Source organism: Mus caroli, unplaced genomic scaffold (genome assembly GCF_978045245.1).
Source record: "Mus caroli unplaced genomic scaffold, Mus_caroli_1 scaffold_11, whole genome shotgun sequence".
NCBI lineage: Eukaryota > Metazoa > Chordata > Mammalia > Rodentia > Muridae > Mus > Mus caroli.
The window spans coordinates 66,648,871-66,667,282 of record NW_028227266.1 but is presented as its reverse complement, the minus strand read 5'-3'; the positions used below and the strand labels follow the sequence as shown (position 1 = coordinate 66,667,282).

At 41.1% G+C, this 18,412-nt stretch overlaps 1 protein-coding gene across 3 annotated transcripts in view; it reads right to left on the bottom strand.

Annotated features, from left to right (window-relative positions):
* The window catches only part of Vps13c (vacuolar protein sorting 13 homolog C), a 160,150-nt gene that overhangs the window by 44,922 nt on the left and 96,816 nt on the right, over window positions 1-18,412 (bottom strand). For all 3 annotated transcript variants that reach the window (XM_029482031.2, XM_021171411.3, XM_029482032.2), the window contains 13 exons: window positions 16,506-16,675; window positions 15,049-15,296; window positions 13,833-14,062; window positions 12,406-12,498; window positions 9,467-9,832; window positions 9,049-9,135; window positions 7,542-7,691; window positions 7,092-7,356; window positions 4,909-5,069; window positions 3,749-3,870; window positions 2,626-2,920; window positions 1,365-1,754; window positions 24-128 (listed from right to left, as the gene is read on the bottom strand). In XM_029482031.2, coding sequence (XP_029337891.1) covers window positions 24-128; window positions 1,365-1,754; window positions 2,626-2,920; window positions 3,749-3,870; window positions 4,909-5,069; window positions 7,092-7,356; window positions 7,542-7,691; window positions 9,049-9,135; window positions 9,467-9,832; window positions 12,406-12,498; window positions 13,833-14,062; window positions 15,049-15,296; window positions 16,506-16,675 — 2,682 coding nt within the window. The remainder of the gene's footprint in view (window positions 1-23; window positions 129-1,364; window positions 1,755-2,625; window positions 2,921-3,748; window positions 3,871-4,908; window positions 5,070-7,091; window positions 7,357-7,541; window positions 7,692-9,048; window positions 9,136-9,466; window positions 9,833-12,405; window positions 12,499-13,832; window positions 14,063-15,048; window positions 15,297-16,505; window positions 16,676-18,412) is intronic.

Sequence of the window (18,412 nt, the reverse complement as noted above, 5' to 3'; positions counted from 1 at the left end):
GGCCATGAAGCAGCCCCTCTTACCAGGTATTCCATATTGGTGGCCGGGCACTTCACACACCCATAACTGCCCACAGTGTCCAGTGAGAAACCATTGGACCAGGCACTGGTTGAAATTTTTAGCTGTACCTACACAAGAGAATATATGATATCATGTAAGAAACCTAAAAGATGAAACTAATTTTACTTCATAGAAAAATTGCTAGACTTATGGAAATTTCCCCAGTATCTTGAAACACAGAAAAATAGTCACAACCATACTGAATGGGTGTAGGGAACCAAGGAAGAGAAATATAATCCTAACCATCCCATTCACCTTAGCAATGAATGGAAATTTGTCTTTAATTATTTAATTACAATTACTGGAGTTAGACACGTCGCTCATGTTAGTTTTAAAGGGACCCAGCTGCCGTCTTCAGTGAGCACGGAACTCAACAGAGATAAAAGGAAGCATGTTCTAAGAATTATGACACCACACAAGAGGTGTAAAACGCAGCTGGGGAGAGGATGGTGGCGTTCCTCTGGGATTTAGGTGAAGTCTTGCAGAAGAGACTGGCCTGTGCCCTGCAGTCAGTTTACCTCTACCCATCCACCAAGATCTAACAAGCATAAGGACAGCCCAAGATGACACACAGAGGCAACTCAAATGCCATATATTGACCTGAACTCTAAAGAGTTGCTCCCACACAGTAGCTGCATCTGAGACTGTTTACAGACACATTCTCAGGCTCTGTCCAGAATCACTAAAGTGAATCTAAGGGCAGGATTCAGCAAACAATTGCAAAGCCATCTAAGTGTCAATAATGGACACTGAGATGATTTGATGCCCATGGCTCTAAGCAACAGGACTGGGATAGGTAAAGTCACTGTAAACAGAAAATGCATTAGTGATGAGCAGTATCTAAGAATGAACAACAGATACAACAGGACAGAGAAAATAGGTAGAGTTGGGGGACTAGCAATCGGGGTAGAGGCCACAGCATACATAAAGTCAAAGTGTGACCACTGACCATGCTTGGACACAGGACTTCTTCTTTAAAGACTGGCTTAGGAAACACAGGAGGGCCAACTCAACTGCTGAGTGTTTTCACATGCCACACCAGTGCAGAAGCCGGGGATAAAATAAAGCTGTTGCATGCAGCAGGACTTCAATGGCAGCAGTTATCTTATAGCCCTGAAGAACGGGGAGCCCTGCTTCAGCTGATTGCTGCTGTGAATTCCTATTGTCCAGCTAGACTCTGCAGTCTTTAGAGTCTCCTTGGATTTAATTTATACCAAGAGCGATGCATACACAGCTGAGCATGCTTTTAGATTCCCATGTCTCTAGATTTAGTAGCTTTCCTATTTTAACTTGGTAGAGCATACCTTGTTTTTACTAAAAATGTTCTTCTTCTTGAAAGAGAATAAAATGATATCCCTGAAATCGGCTGGGTGTTTAACATGTATCTCCTCAGAGTGATACTGGAGAACCCGAGAAGTTTTGTTGATTAGCCAATAGGGACTAAAGACAGACAGCTCCATTCGGCAGCCAATCCGCCTGACATGAACTGACAGGTCAACTGTCATCACTTCTGTGGTGTCTGAGGAAAAGCACACGAGGAAGAACTCGGGAAGTGTGTCGAAGATGCGGAAGTGTCCGTTCCAGTTCTTGCCCAGGTATTTCACCAGGACGAGCTCTATGATCTCGCCGCTGATCCGAGAGTGCAGGACGTCAGCAGAACTGCCTTCTGCCAGCTCGTGGGCTTCTGCGGTTCCCTAAAAACAACCACACAAAACCAAGTTTACTGAGCATACTTCTTTACTAACAAAATCTGTATTTTACACAGTGCTAAATATCCTCCCAAGGAAGGCTGGCCACCAAGTCTAGCCATGCTTACAATGTTAGAAATTCTCAGCAATTACTAGGGACTCCAAAGGAAACCGTCTATCACAGCCACAGTGAGAGTGTCTTCTTGCTATCGCATAGGCAAACCATCCTTAATTTTGGGAAAAATCTGTGTCTATGTCAAAGACTGGATCTTAGACCCCAGCTATTCCCAGTAGAGCTGGATTATCAAATGAGCCACCTGAACTACTGGGTGTCAGTTTCATCCTTTTTATTCCTCTACCATGGGGATTCCATCCCAGCTACTATAATTACAGAAACCAGGAACATCAGGCTCGGCAGGGTGGATCTGCTCTAAAAATGGATGCTAGGGCTGGAGAGATGGCTCAGCATTACTGGCCTTGCAGAGGAACTTGACAGGAGCAACCCCTGCTGCTTCAGCTCCCAGCACCCACACAGTGGCTTACAACCACTGGCAACTCCCAGCTCCAGGAAACAGACCTTCCTCCAGACTGCCTGGACACTGCCCTCAGTCATGGACACACACACACTTAAAAACAAAAATGCCAGGTTAGCTATAATAAACACATCTTAAAAACGTGAAACACCAATTAGAGCTAATGGCACAAAACAGAACAAGCATTTACTCTGTATAGTAACAACAACAACAACAACAATAATAATAATAATAATAATAATAATAATAATAAATAAAAGGCACGTACCTCAAGTAAGTATCTTAGCGAATACGGGAGATAATGATAATAATAATAATAATAATAATAAATAAAAGGCACGTACCTCAAGTAAGTATCTTAGCGAATACGGGAGAAGGTTCCGCAAGGTGAGAGGAGGGTAAAGATGAATGATGTAGGCTGGATCCCAGTCTTCCCCGTGGGCGCCGATGTAGCTCAGCTCATCGGGCAGAGCGACCGTGTTCACAATGAGGGGTAGGAAGCTGACTTCCACTGCAGGACACTGCAGCATGCATCTGACCTCCCTGCTGCGGTGAAGCTCTTCCTTCCAGGAAATGTAGGTGGAGGACTGTGTGTACTGCTGCTCCAAGCCGCCAGCCGGCTGAACATACAACTGGCACCTGCAATGGAAGGTGAGGAAACGAGCCTCAGACTCTTCGCCAGGACTCTATAAGGTGGGGAACAATATTCTTATAAACGTCAAAACCACTGCTAAGAAAGTTTAGGATGCGCCCAAAGTGACAAAGCTGCCAACAGAGGAAGAACAACTTGAAATATTTTTATTTTGACTATAAAGGCAATAAAATAATAACTAAAACTAATAAAATATATAACTTTAGAAAACTGTGAAGTATCAAATATCAGATGAAGAGTTTATATTGTAAATTCAATGATAATATGAATTTCTTTTTTTGTTTGTTTGGGTTTTTTTTGGTTTTTTCGAGACAGGGTTTCTCTATATAGCTCTGGCTGTCCTGGAACTCACTTAGAAGACCAGGCTGGCCTTGAACTCAGAAATCTGCCTGCCTCTGCCTCCCAAGTGCTGGGGTTAAAGGTGTGCACCACCACCGCCCAGCTGATAACATGCATTTCTAATCAAAAGAATAAACTTTTATGTGTTCTAAAAATGACTGTTGTATGGCTAGGTCAATAAATATGCAAGGCTACCCTCTCTAGAGATATAATTCATAAAACTAGGAATACATAGGGTTTTTTTTCCTAAAATTTGTTTATTTATGTAATTAACAACCCACATTAATTGTACAAGTTAACAGGCTTCACTATGGTATATTTCCACACACCCTATGCTATCATGCACACTCACCCTTTTGGACCCACCACCCCTCAAGACCCTAAAAGTCCTTAACTTCGTCGGCAGCGCTGACATCAGCACCAGCTCTGCTGACTGCCACCCCACTTGAAAGCTAAGTGCATGCAGACGTGCGCACCTATAGGAATCCAAAGGGACATGGAACTCTTCCTCGGGTCTGGCTATTCCAACGCGCTCCAACAACTTAACATTCTTGACAAATTTGTAGATGATAAATGCTATTGAGAAGTGGTTTTTAATCTGTTGGAATGGACATATAACTTGTTAAATTACATATTAGTTAAATGGAAAGCATTAGCAGCATAACATTTAAGATCTAAAAAGCTTCCACTTAATGTTGGAAGGTATTCCCGTTAGCTAACAACAATATTTAGGTATCTAAGTATTATATACAAACACTAAACTTAATGTTTAAGTGACAGTTCCAAATCAGCATTGCCACATCATCTATGCATCATATGTGTATGTAGTTAGTCTATGCCACCACTAAAGATGTACCACTCGTGAAGATTTCAGCCATGTTTTCTCCATTACAACCTCACACCAACATACCATGTGACAAAGAAATGAGGAGAGCCATGGAAATCTTTTCCTGACTGCACTGGGGTCTACACTGGAGCTAAGAACAACTTAAAAAGTAACAGGGTCCAAAGTGTAGATGCGTTCCCATCCAATGCATGAGTTGGATGAGTGTTCTTTACACCGATACACACTGAAGCCTGGAGTTAACGCTAGAAAGACTAAAAGGTGTAGTATAACCAGAAGAGCAGAAAGAAAAATGTTTATATAGATTAAACTGCCTTGCTTTTTCTTTTTGTGCATGAAAGTAGGTCATTCCAAACACCTCACACTCACTGGAAAAATACAGCCTCAAGTGATGGTGGCATAGTAAGAGATTGGGACGTTATCCTGCTTGACAATCAACCGTAATTATAGAGTCTCCGTTTGAAATGCCTAGAGAAACATAGTAATGTTCAGATATTTAAGGGTTTCAAATCTCTAAAGAAAAATACTAAGTGCTTATGGGTTTGGGGCCAGTAAAACTGGACTGACTTAAATAAATAAATATAAATAAATAAATAAGTACTGCTTTTCAAGTCATTTAAGTTAAACCACACTAACTAACAAGTGCGGTGGAAGCAGAAGCTGCTTCACTTTGCCACTTATTTCTGAATAATCAGAGGTGCTTGAGCAAGCTGTCCTACACCTCCCAATCTCAGCGAAATGACTGACCTCTGCCTAGCACCCACAAGGGGACACATTCCCTGACAGCATTACCTGCAGAGGTGAGCGAAGAGTCACCACCTTATTGCCTTCTGTTGCGTCAATCTGCACCAACACGGAATCCGAACGGCTGGCACTGGGGTTCCGCACATTATACAATCGTCGGCCAGGCCTGGCGACGGGAACGCTAGCCACTTCTGTATAACCATATGGTACTGAAGAGAAGAGAAGTAAAAATATTTACCTTTCAATAATAACCGACACTGGACCTGAAGAGATGGCTCAACAGTTACGGGCACATGTTGCTCTTGCTGAGGACCTGGGGTTGATTCCCAGCACCCACACGGCCCTCACAACTGTCTGTAATACCAGTGATAGGGTTAATACAGTGATCCGAGGTCCTCTTTTGGCCTCCAAGGGCCCTAGGCATGCATATGGTACACAGACATACATGTATACAAAATACCATAAAATAAATAACAAATAAAATAGTAACACCTCATAATTAATAGCAAGGATATGTTTTCTCATCATTAGAAATATAAATGTTTTTCTAAGACTCTGAGATTTAAAAAAAAAGAAAAATAATAACTAATATGAAACTTTTGCTACAAGCAATGAGAAGGTAAGTGTGCTAAAACAAATAGAAAAAAAATCATCCTGAGAGAGGTAACTCAGGCCCAGAAAGACAAAAATGGTGTATACTCAAGTGTAAGTGGATATAAGTCATAAAGCAATGGATATCTATGCTATAAACCACAGACCCAAAGAAGCTCAGTAACAAGGAGGGCCTAGGGAGGAGATGCTTGAATCTCACTGAGAAGGCAAAATAGAAAAGACACTGGATATGGATAAAGGGAGAGGACTGGCTGGGGGAGGGGGTAGGAATGGGAACAGGAGGGATAAGGTAGGTGGAGAAGGAAGGGAGAGAGTACTGAGAGAGACCTCTAGACTAGGGAGGGGGCACATCTTCGGAACAAGCTAGAAACTTGGACAATGGAAACTCCTAGAAATCTTTGAGAGTAGCCCTAGCTAAGACTGCAAGCAATGAGGGATGCGCAGCCTGAACCAGCCATCTCCTGTAACCAGGCAAGACTTCCAATGGAGAGATTAGGACACTAACACAGGCACAAAACCTTAGACCCACGATCTGTCCTGACTACAAGATGTGCAGGGGTAAAAGATGGAGCAGAATTTGAGGGGAAACCAATGACTGGGCCAGCTTAAGACCCATACCATGGGAGAGAGCCAAGCCCTGACAATATTAACAACAGTCTGCTACACTTGCAGACAGGAGCCTAGCAACTGATGGGAACTGATGCACAGACCCACAGCCAAACATTAGGCAGAGCTTGGGGATCCCTAAGGAAGAGGGCAAGGAAGGATTGTGGAACTAGAGGGGTTAAGGACACCAGAAAAAAAAACTACAGAATCAGCTAACATCTACAAAATAGGGGCTCACAGGGACTGCAATGCCAACCAGAGAGCATGCCTAGGATGGACCTATGCCCTCTGCAGATACGCAACAGTAGTTGTGCAGCCTGGTCTTCATATGGGATTCCTAAAGCGGGAGCAGGGGCTGCATCTGACAACATGTTAGGTAATCCCTTGTCCCTAGCATGGCTGACCTAGCTCAGTACAAGATGTGTATAGTCTCACTGCAAGCTGATATGCCAAAGTTGGTTGCTATCCATGGGAGGCCTCCCTTTTCTGAGGAGGAGAGGGGAAGGGCAGATGGCCGGGGAGCTGAGGTGAAAGGGAGGGACTAGGAGCAAAGGAAGGAGGGGAAGCTGCAACCAAGATGTAAAGTAAATAAATAATGAATTAAAATATTGAGCATACAAATTAAAACAAAGTAGAATAAAATTCAACTTTTTAAATTATTCTTTCAACTAGATAATAACTTCCTTGTCTTTGTAATGGTATCATTACCATGAATATCTTAGACTTCTGAGTATGGCCACTTTTCTCCCTTAACTGAATGTTCATCCTTTTTGAAACATAATACTTATTTCTTAGGGCATAGAAATTAATAATCAAGTTTTATAAGGTGCTTATTAATTAGAATCTATCTTGTGTTTAGAAGAAACCCAGAGGAGAATTATCAACTATTTATTGGAAACCTGGACAAATGTCTCCAAGGATATCTTTGGCAAAATAGTATTGGATGACTTATCAAAAATGCGCTGCGCCGTCCCTGCGAAGCTCTGAAAACACAGCAAGCGCAGCAACCATACCAAAGGTCAGTGTGAAGAGCGAGCTCTCCTGCCGGCTCAGGATGGACAGCTTCCCTTGGCGCGAAGGTTCCAGGCTGGCGTAGTCCAGCTCCAAATGCTGACCAGCGCCCACGTCATAAATGTCACTCTTCTCAGGGGAACCCATGACCTTGAGGTTACGATTGGGCTGCACCTTCATGGGGACACCCAGCGCATTTTTGACTGTAAAAGGAGCCCTGTCTTTCAGAGAGTAGTCAAACGTAGAAGCCGCTCCCTCAGAGAAACCCTGCAAAGGAACACAGCCCAGTAAGACCTCGGCAATGCACCTCTATGAGCATTTTTCCATGGCTACATGGTTTCTGAAATTTATTTTGATGACAAAAACAAAAAACAAAAAAAACAAAAAAACTATCTATACATGTTTTTTTCCTAAACACAACAAGAAATGTTCCACACTAGAATCCCACATACTTTTGCTAAATTATTGAAAACATTAAGACAGCTTTTGGATATTGTGATATTCATCGTAGCTCCTGAAGAAATATGAACTGCTGTTTGTGGCTCTGGAATAAAGTCATCTCCTGGCATCAAACTTTTATCCTGGATCGGATTTTTCTTTACCTAGGAAGACAAACAGCATACAGAATTGATCAGCCAATGAATCAATGGCAGCTATTAAAAGCTCTACATGGAGGGATCCAGCTGAACTGGATATCTTAGAATACAGATCCTCGGGGTTTCATTTTCAACCACATGCACATCTCTCTGACTCAGCAAAGAAGGTAGCCTTCTCTCTGCACATAGGCCATGAATGGGAAATGCTCAGTACACTGCCGAGGAAGCCTGACGAGTCAGCCCCTCCATTTGACTCCTTGCCAGAGCAAGCTAGCTCCTACAACATTTCTGTGTTAATTAGCAATGAAGATGACTCCAACTCTCAACTGACCCCGGCTATAGTCATCTGGAAATAAAAGGATTCTTTCTACTACTTCTTGGTAAATAATATGGTAAGCTTTCAGATCAAACTTATTCCAAATAACATTCACATTTTCATTCCAATAGCATTTCGAAACCTTTGCTAAATAGTCTTTTTCAGTCTCATTAGTCCAGAGAGAGGTAGAGCAGATATCATCTCTACTTTAGTCAGAAGGAATTGGGATACAAGGTTAGTGATGGCGCACAGCTTTAATCCCAGCGCTTGGGAGGCAGAGGCAGGTGGATTTCTGAGTTCGAGGCCAGCCTGGTCTAGAGAGTGAGTTCCAGGACAGCCAGGGCTACAGAGAAACCCTGTCTCAAAAAAAAAAAAAAAAAAAGAGTTATCATCTTTAAAAGAAGAATTTGCTGCAGCAGTTTCTGTGTGTGACCCCTCCATCTGTGACCACAGAGCAGTGAGCAGTAACAGCATAGCTCACAGTCCCGTGTTCTCAGGGGCAAAAACCATACTTCCACAGCAAGGGTTTTGAGAAATGTCAGTCAGAGGGTTCATCATATTAATTCTCAATTTTTGGGTGGTCACACCTAAAAAAAATTACTGAATAGTTCAAAAGTTACCATCATGAGATTTACCTACCAATATATAATACATGAGAAATAAAAACTGAGAAAAAAATTAATATTTAAAAATTTTAAATTATGTGTTAACATTTTAGTGGGGAACTATCTTGAAAATATAAATATGAATATAGGTTTGGACAAGTATCCTGAAGGCTTGTAGTAAGCAGATGAATTCTCACTCCTGCTACACATTCAGCCAGTGAACTTTTTTATCCAGTCTCTCAAAAAGTCAATTGTACATTCATGAGAAAATAGAAATAAAGAGCTATGTGTGATGCTTCCCCATTACTATGAAAGGAGCTATGGCCTCAAGAACTTTAAGGAGTTTCCTAGACCCTAGACCAAATTTTGAAAGTCACTGAGCTTAAAAACTACTGTAGTAGGATGATGGCATCATGCTATGCATGAGCGCTGGCTTCCTTACATTAAGCTTTAAGCTCCACGGCTTGTTCCCCTCCACTCTTTCAATCAGTGGCTCCCAGACAGCATGAGTTTCATTGTAATAGTGAACCTAAAAAGGGTGAAGAACTTCAATTACTTGGTTGTTCAACATTAATCATATAATTATACAATCAGTGAGAAAAGGTATATTAAGCTATGGTTTTATAGCAAAAGACACTTGAAAACCCCACCTAAAGAAATACACACAAAACACGATGTAGTTCCCCCTTCCCATTGCTCTACTGTCAGGTATTACTTGTAATTATTATTACATTTAAGGATAACAATCACAGGTCACACCATTACATTAAACATTAGATTATTCACTGGCTACAACACTGCATCTTACTTCTGCAATGGTACTTTCCAGCTGTGCTCTGAAGGTGCCAATGTGACCATACCTCTAGTGTCATGTCAGCAGCAGCGGCCATTAGAGAAGTCCAGTTTTTAATATTTCCAGAGAACTTGGACTCTGCCAATAACAGGGGCACAGTGCGATGCCCTAGGCCACACTCTAAGGTGACTTGAACTGACTCCACAGCAACCACACAATTTTCCTCTATCGATGGATGTTCAAAGTCTCTAAAATTTTCTGTTACTTCTGTTGCCATGTCAACCCCAAGAAACCAAGAGTTATAATCAGTAATAGATTTGACAGCCCAGAGATTGTCTGTCTCCTTAGGAGTGTCTTTCCATTCATCTTCTTTGGTCTTTGGAGACATAGCAGCCATGATGGTCATTACAGTATTAAGGATTATAGGTGAGATCTTTAAAAATAAAAGCAGAAAAATATTGAGAATAGATTATTTCCCAAATGAGAGTTAAAATATATGATTTAAAAGTTAACAATTACGTAACTTAAATTTAAATATACTAAATATTCCTGAACAAAAGAAAACAAGAAAACAGGAATCAACTAACTACATAAGGATTTCTGCTCAGATTGTCTGGAATTAAGTAGTTCATGCTGTATCAACAGTCAAAACCCAATGGAGAAACTGATAATTCAGAATCAGATAATGTCATATCTCTCTCTCTCTCTCTCTCTCTCTCTCTCTCACACACACACACACACACACACACACACACACACACACACACACACACACAGAGTGAACTCTTCCCTATATTACTAGTTAACTTTGCTAATCAAGGTCAGAAGCAGGAGGCTGAGATGGAAGAGCATGTTCTTACACTCCAAGTCCTAGGAAATAACACCTGCTCATCTCTGGAGAATGCCCTGGCTCACTCTCACTCCTATCTCTGCCACAGCACTATACAAATAATGACCTTTAATCCACCTGATACCCTCAGCCTGCCCTACAAAATATCACCAGCACAACTATTTTAAAGCCAAACCCCGGCAAGTCACTGCTGGGTTAAAATCCCTGGTAACTTTCCAGCATTCTCCATATAAATTCAAATTTAGAAAGCTGCTTGTGAGGCGGTGCCTGTTCAACTGGCTAGCCAGAATCTGAGACACAGCAGGGTAAGTAAAAAGATTCCTTTACTCTTCATTCGGAATTAGGCCATTACCAAACCGAGACTCCAGCACACACTGCTTGCTAACCTGTCAGCATCCAAGGCCTTTATTTTCCCTTGCCTTATGACTATCACCCACTGTTAGTTAACAAAGGCTCACTCAGTCTTACACTCTACACACCATGTGTCTGGCTATAGAGGCCCACCCTCAAAGTTCTTCTTGAGTTCTTCTTCTTCAGACTTTGCCTTTGTGCACACGTCCCTCCAGTTCTGTATGGATAGACTTTTCCTTCGCTTCACCAATCATTCAACTTCTATCAAGTCTGGAAACTTAATTCAGGAAGCCCTGCTTACAGATAGCTTTTCCTATGCACTCCCTTGTATGCATGCTTTTCTCCCAACAGCCCCTGTGAGTGCTGCCTACACTAGAGCTATGATCATTGTTCTCCTTCCTCCTCCTCTCTGTGTGTGTCATTAACTCTCTCCTGTGCTGGAACTGTGAATATCAACGCCCTACATAGGATTTACACACAGTAAAGGCGAAAGTGTTTGGTAGAGTGTAGTAGTACAGAACTCTAATTCCAGTACTAGAGAGACAGAGGCAGAGGGATCTCTGTGAGTTAAAGCCCAGCTGGGGCTACAAAATAAGACCCTGCCTACAAAATAAGAAGATAAAATAGTTCTTTAATACATACATACCATTACTGGCACAAACCCCTTCATGTTTTTCATATTCTGTATTTTCCACTCATGAATGGGCACAAAGTCAAGCTTAAGGAATGTAAAGGCCAGACTGGGAGATGCTCGATGCGTGAAGTGCTCTCTGGAAAAGCCATGAGGACCTGAGCCCAGATCTCAAGCAGCCATGTAAAAGGCCAGGTATGGCAGGATCTGTGAGCTTGCTGAACAGCCAAGGCAGCCTACCAATGAGCTACAGGATCAACAAGAGACACCATCTCAAAGAAATAAGGAGGAGAGAAAGAAACCAAAGGCCAAGTTCTGCCTTGCCATGCACACACCACGCAGAGTGAAACAGAAGAAAACAGACACGCAGAATCTGAATGCTGTTTGAAAAGCCAGAGGCTTTTGTCTTTCAATGCTTTACATAAGGGTTTAAAACACAACAGATCCTCATCATTCATCTCACAGATATACCTGCCGTTTGCATATCTGAAAGCCAAAGAGACTATTTGACCAAAGTTATTGAACTGAATCAAATTAAATCGCAAATAAAAGCCAAACAAGTAGCTACAAATAAAGGAACCTCATCTTCATCTCACTGCCCTTTCTTTCCTATCCATCTCTGTTCTCCCCTCCTATACAACCCCAACACACATATGCAATACAAAAGATACTAGAAACTCTCGTAATTTGTTCCAGTAAGAGGTATTATTATAGGCAGGTAGAACAGCTCAGTGGATAAAATCTTGCCATGCAAGCCTGTCAACCTGAGTTCAAGCCCTGGGAGACACGGTAGAAGAAAGAACTGACTCCAGAAAGTTGTTCTATGAACTCTACATAGTGCCATGGTATACATATTCACACACACACACATACACACACACACCACAAACACACACACACACGTATCCACAAGCACATGCATACACACACAGTAATAAATAGATTTATAAAGATATTTCAAAAAGTGTTCTTTATAAAACAACACAAATAATCATGTCTACTAAAGAAAAGGTGTTTAAGTGGTAGAGCTATCCTGATTTTCAAAATTGTGCCCAGCAATATTTCAAAGGGTATGAGAAAGACACCAAAAGATACTGCAGCACTGAAAATATACAATATTGCATAAAAGTAAAAATGAACCTCCAGCCAGAGAATGAGCAGGAGCAGCACCTACCTTAACTACAAATTCTTTAACCACAATATTTATGTTCTGTTTCCCTGAAGCCCATGTGCACTTTTCCATAAATAAGGAGCAAGGTTGCAACACCTAGAAAGAGAAAAATGAAAGTCAGGTTTCCCCAGTAAGCGATCCTTTATGCATTGCACACTTCTAAGAACTAGCCTAGCTACAGCACAAGCAAAGGCACAGCACTGAGGCTCTTAGTGAAGCTCTTCTCTACACAAGCCCACACCACTTTAAGTAGGACTTACAGTAGTAAGGACTTTCAGTAGACCTGGAAAAAGTCTTCACTCCAAATCCAAAAGAAGGAATGGGGATGCAGGCTTACTATCCCAAAGCCTTTCCTTCTTGCTAGAACATCTTCTATCTCAACCTCTCCAATGCCTTGACCCTTTAAGGCAGTTCATGTTGTGATGATCCCAAACCATAAAATTATTCTCATTGCTACTTTATGGCTGTAATTTTGCTACTATTATGAATCATAATGTAAGTATCTGATATCGAGATATCTGATATCTGACCTCTAGGGATAACCCACAAGAACCATTGTTTGAAATGATGCCCTGCATCAAATGTCCCTTTGGGATAACTATAAACAAGAGCTAGCACCTAGGGTACACCTAGCATATGACATTTGGTGAAGACAAACAGGGCTGTGAATACCACACACACACAGATGGTCCTTCTGAGAACAAATCTCATCTTCAGTCTTGATGAGCAGTGAACTATGAAACCTGGAATCTCACGTATATCACTGAAGATATAAAGTGACTGAGCCTTAATACAGAGGCTGCGACAATGGCATGGGATTTTAATTAGAACCTGATTCAATGAAGTGGTTGCTATCAGCTTTCTGTGACATGTAAAAGAAAAACTCACTATCAAGTACAGGAGCCTAGGCCCCAGTTCTTTTTGCATAGAACATAGCTTGAAAATTCTCCAAACTCAAAACAATGCTGCAAGTGAGCCAGTATTAAGGGTCTCTTATCGTAAACTCACAGATATGGTACAAGAAATAACTGGTATAACTGAGGTAATTAACTAAAATCACAAATTTCAATAATAATGCAACGCTTAATTATTTAAATTAACTTTTAACAACAAACATAACCATCTCTTTTGGTCACATGACTCCAATTAGATTTTTTTTTCATAGCAAGTTTACTTTTTCATTCGCTTACTGGTTTTACTTCAAAGAACAAATAAAAATCTGGAAAAGTTCATCTGGAGAAGCCCTACTTCTGTCACTAGAGGCCATGACTGAACCTCCTAACATCATGGAACCTCAAGGCAGGGTCCTCAAAGCCTGTCTGTGGCTTCCAGCAGGCACTCTCCCCCCTAGCAGAGCCTGCCATGATCCCACCCTCACACTAGCTGCCCGCCAACATCCACAGTCAGCCAGCATCCACAGTCTTTCTCACCGTGGTGATGCTCTTTCCTCTCCTTTCTCTGAGGAAAGGGCAGGCCAGCACTTTCAGGTCTCTCACAGAAGCTTCCATCATCTGCTCCAGTTTGGACGTTGAGAGGGAAAGGTTGCACTGGAACGAGGCCGTGAGAGCAGGAGCATCGGCCTTCGTCAGGCTGGCAACAAACACCACCTCTGGGTCTGTGATCATGGCCTTCAGAGTCATATTTGGCCTCACAGAGTCATCTGGAGGAACAGCGGGGCAGAGAACATTTAATTAATGTAAATTTTCACCGTGGGTCATGTACCCACTGCTGAGTCTATAAAAAAAAATACAATTAGACACCAAGCCAAAATCGACCACTCCTACTTGGACCTTTTAGAAATGACATGGTCTGGGAAGTTTCTTGGGATGCAATTCAGGTGTGTGCACATATAAAGAAACGCACGGTGTTAAGTAATGCTATGGGGCAAGTTGCAGAATACAAGAAAGAGTTGCCAGAAGAGCCTCTGATGAAGGAAAGTAATCTGTCACTAGTTTACTGCATTTTACCCAACAGAGCACTCTCTGTGCCATGCGATCCACAGTACAAAGTTACAGAAGCCAACATGATGTTATGGGGTGTGACCACTATTCAAAACATCACAGCAAATGGGAAAATACTCCAATCTTGCCAATATATGCTCAGTTTGCAAGTTTGCCAGGTTTTACATTAAACAAAACAAAATACCTGACCTTAAAGCAATTTAAAATTTACCATAGCAAATCTCCAATCTATTTGATAAAGCTGGCATATAAAAACTACCAAGCTGAGACTGGCTTCCACCATTCTCCTACTACAGGTATTCACAGGCTTCCTCAGTCAAAGGTCTGCCATGCTTTGTTCTCCCCTATGCCAGCCTCTGCCTTCCATCTTCTCTACTGTCCATCAATGCACTAGAATCCTTCAAATAATCTTGTCTGGGTAAATGACTCCCTTTTATAAAACAGTATTCTGCCCTGACTGGTTAACTCCCTCTGTTTCTAAATGAAGAAAATCAAATGAAGTCAAGGCAGCTTCTGCCCCATCACAGAGCATCTGTCACACCTCACTTAAAAACATTTCCTTGCTGGAATTTTACAAAGAATATGCTTAAATCTAAAAGCCTAATTTTACTTCCCTTTGTTCTCCCGTTTCTAATATTTGTTAAGATATAGACATCTTCAGGACAGACAGGTAAGTTCTGCTAACCTTTCTCCATCTTGACTCTTCCCGCAGCAGTCTGTCTTGATGGAATCTGTATTTCTTTGGCTATGTTTTCTGGACTCTGAGGCATAGCTTTGATGAAGAAATCGGCCACGGTCATCAGAAACTCCACACTGGCACACACGTACAGCTTGTCAAGGACAGCATCGATCTGGCTTCCATTTTTATCCTGGCTATAACTTATATCAATCATAGAGCTGTTGTTGTCCTGGTCATTCTTTTTGTCAATCATCCTGAAAAACAAATGTGCCATTCATTATCTGGCCCCCTCTTCTCTGAATAAAACAGTAAAGGAATGGAAATGCTCCCTTGCATCTTAATCATCTTCCTTTCACCTTTCAGCTGCTAGGCTGAGCAGAAATACAACAGTGTTAATTGGAACCTAATCACCCAATTAGCAACCAAGACATGACTGCCTAATCTTCAAAGAAAGACTCATGTGATTAAGCATTATGGGATATTCTGTAATTATAATGCAATTCCAGGAAAGCCAAGGACTACTGAAAATGATCTTGAGCAATTAGCAATGCATGAATGCAGTCCCTCAAAATATAACATGACCTCCTTATTCTACTAAATTAACCCTCCCCTGAAAGAATATATCTATATAAAATGATTACCCTATAGAATTTATTCCCCTAGTGCTCAATGCAACCCAAACCAACAAGTGTTTATAAGACCACAATGACGGTTCCTACACACCCTCACAAGTGCTAGAGAGATCAGGCTACCAAACAAGATGATTTTATCAATCAATCAATCACAATGACCTAAAGTGCTATGAACGGCTACCCTGGCCATGAAGTTTATAACCAGGAAGCCTGGTTATGAGATAGCACACTTTCCTTATGTGTTCAATTCTCCGAAAAACACAGGCTTCAGCAGAATCCAGAAAATAGTCAACGGTGCCCAAGTTTAAATAGCAACATAGTCATTCACACACAAAAAAAGTACAAAATATGACACATAACTTGAGAAATTACATTTCATACCAGACTGATACAAGTTCATTTTTCAAAATGAGTTGATAATATGGTGATGCTACAGAGTATATTCCTGATAAAAATTAAAGAAATTCTGCAGAATTGTTTTGAAAGACAAAGTAAACAAGAAAACAAAGGGATGCATGAATTTAAGGATCCTAAAACCATAACGATAATTCTGCCAACTGGTAATCGTCTAGAAAAATACGTTACCAACCCATGGGGATTAAACCATGAAAACTCCTTTGGCTCTCACTGCTCAGCTGGCATTTTTGTTTTATTAATAAATTCCCCTTTCACTTAAACTTTGAGGCAGAGGAATCAGAGAGGGCTATGTCTCTTCTTGCAATTCAATTGTGAGACTATGATCAAAGACTAGACTCTTCTGAGGATCCCACCTCACGTTGGCAGGCTGCCATCCACCTGAAACTCTGCACGACAAACTCTGAGCTGACAAACCTGGAGGTGGCTCTCTCGATTCCTTCTCGGAGATCATCAAGCGTGCACGTCTTAAGTTTAAGGCTGACATTCATAGACCCATCCTTGAACATCTTCCCAGCAGAAGCCATCAGGTGTAGTGTGAGCTCACCCAAACGGAAACTGTCATTGTGAAATGAAAGCCTGGGCTCCTGTGGTACATTTGTCAAGCAAAGGAATACAAGATCTTTAAATATTACATGAGTTCATTTAAGCACATTCCTTAACTCAAAGCTTGAAAACAAACCACCTCATGAAGTCTCTAAGTGCAGAATCACATATATGACACTGAGTACATGAACACAGGTGAGTCCAAGGGTGTGCTCAGGCATCTGTCTGCACCCTGGGCACACAGGGCACTACTCAACATGTGCACTGACTCCAGACAGTACAGTGAACACAAGGCACTGTGAATGATAGGACTGTTGGCAAACAGAATGCTTTTAACTTATAAACACAGACACACAAACTTGGGTAACTATTGACAGAAATGGCTTGTTACACAGCTGATGCCTGTAATACACAGACATTTCCAATCAATCCGTGATACAGATGATCTGGAATGAGTGTTTTTTAGATAAAGTGAGGATGATCATGTAGCATAACATTCAATGTTTCGAAGCAAAATAAGAAGCTCTAAGTAGCTCCATGAGAATCACCAAGGACACAAACTGTCCCTCTGCCTAGTACAGATAAAGGAAGCCACTGCACTACATGTGTGAGCTAAAAAACAGAGTTGAAATAAAACAGTGAGAAATTTCAGGAAACAGGGAATATTTACCAAAAGAAAATTGACAGTGTGCAGTGTTCCTGAATGAGGTAGGTTAAAGAAAGAAGCTGAACTTTATATGCCCCAGTACAGGGGAACACCAGGGCCAAGAAGTGGGAGTGAGTGGGTAGGGGAGCAGGGCGGGGGGAGGGTATAGGAGACTTTTGGGATAGCATTTGAAATGTAAATGAAGAAAATATCTAATAAAAAATAAAATTAGAAAGAAAGAAAGAAAGAGAGAGAGAGAGAGAGAGAGAGAGAGAGAGAGAAAGGAAGGAAGGAAGGAAGGAAGGAAGGAAGAAAGAAAGAAAGAAAGAAAGAAAGAAAGAAAGAAAGAAAGAAAGAAAGAAAGAAAGAAAGAAGCTGAAAATGGCAACTGCATCTTAAGGCTGGATCAACAGACAACCGTCCTTTAGAAATGAAGAATGTGTAAGTTTCACTGTCAGTAAAGGCATTCGCTGAGGCTTGCCTGAACACCAAGGGCTAGAGATTTAGGCAGCTCAATGCATAAATGACAGATATTATCACAAAGCTCAAACGTAGAAATATATGAATATTGTATAACTTCTAAAAATCATAAAGTACAAATTAGCATATGAAATGCACATGACCATGGATATAAAATCTATAATAAATATAGATTATGGGTATTTATATGACATGTTATTGGCATTAAAGTATGGCATAACTAATTTATAAAATAAAAATATTTATTATAAGATATTATGCAATGCAAAATGGCTTTCTAAAATACTTTGATCTACTATATAAATGCTTCTCTATGACTGACTGAGACATAATCATGAAAGGCTCCAAAGACAGTATTAAATTGATCTTCCTAAATAGTGATGACTACTGATGCATTAAATTAAGCACATGGCCTGTTAGTCATATGTACAACTTCTCTATTAGTGATGGATAGGAGGCATTTGCGGCTGTGTTCCTAGACAGAGAAACCCTACGCACCTTTCCTTAGCCTGGCAGGATTAGAAACACAGCAGCCTAGAGACCCCCACACACATTTCAGGTTAAACAGTGGTTTGTAGATGCACTGAATTTTATTAATAGTTAGAATGAAAAATGCCAACATTCGAAAGCTGAATACTCTCGAGAGCAAAGG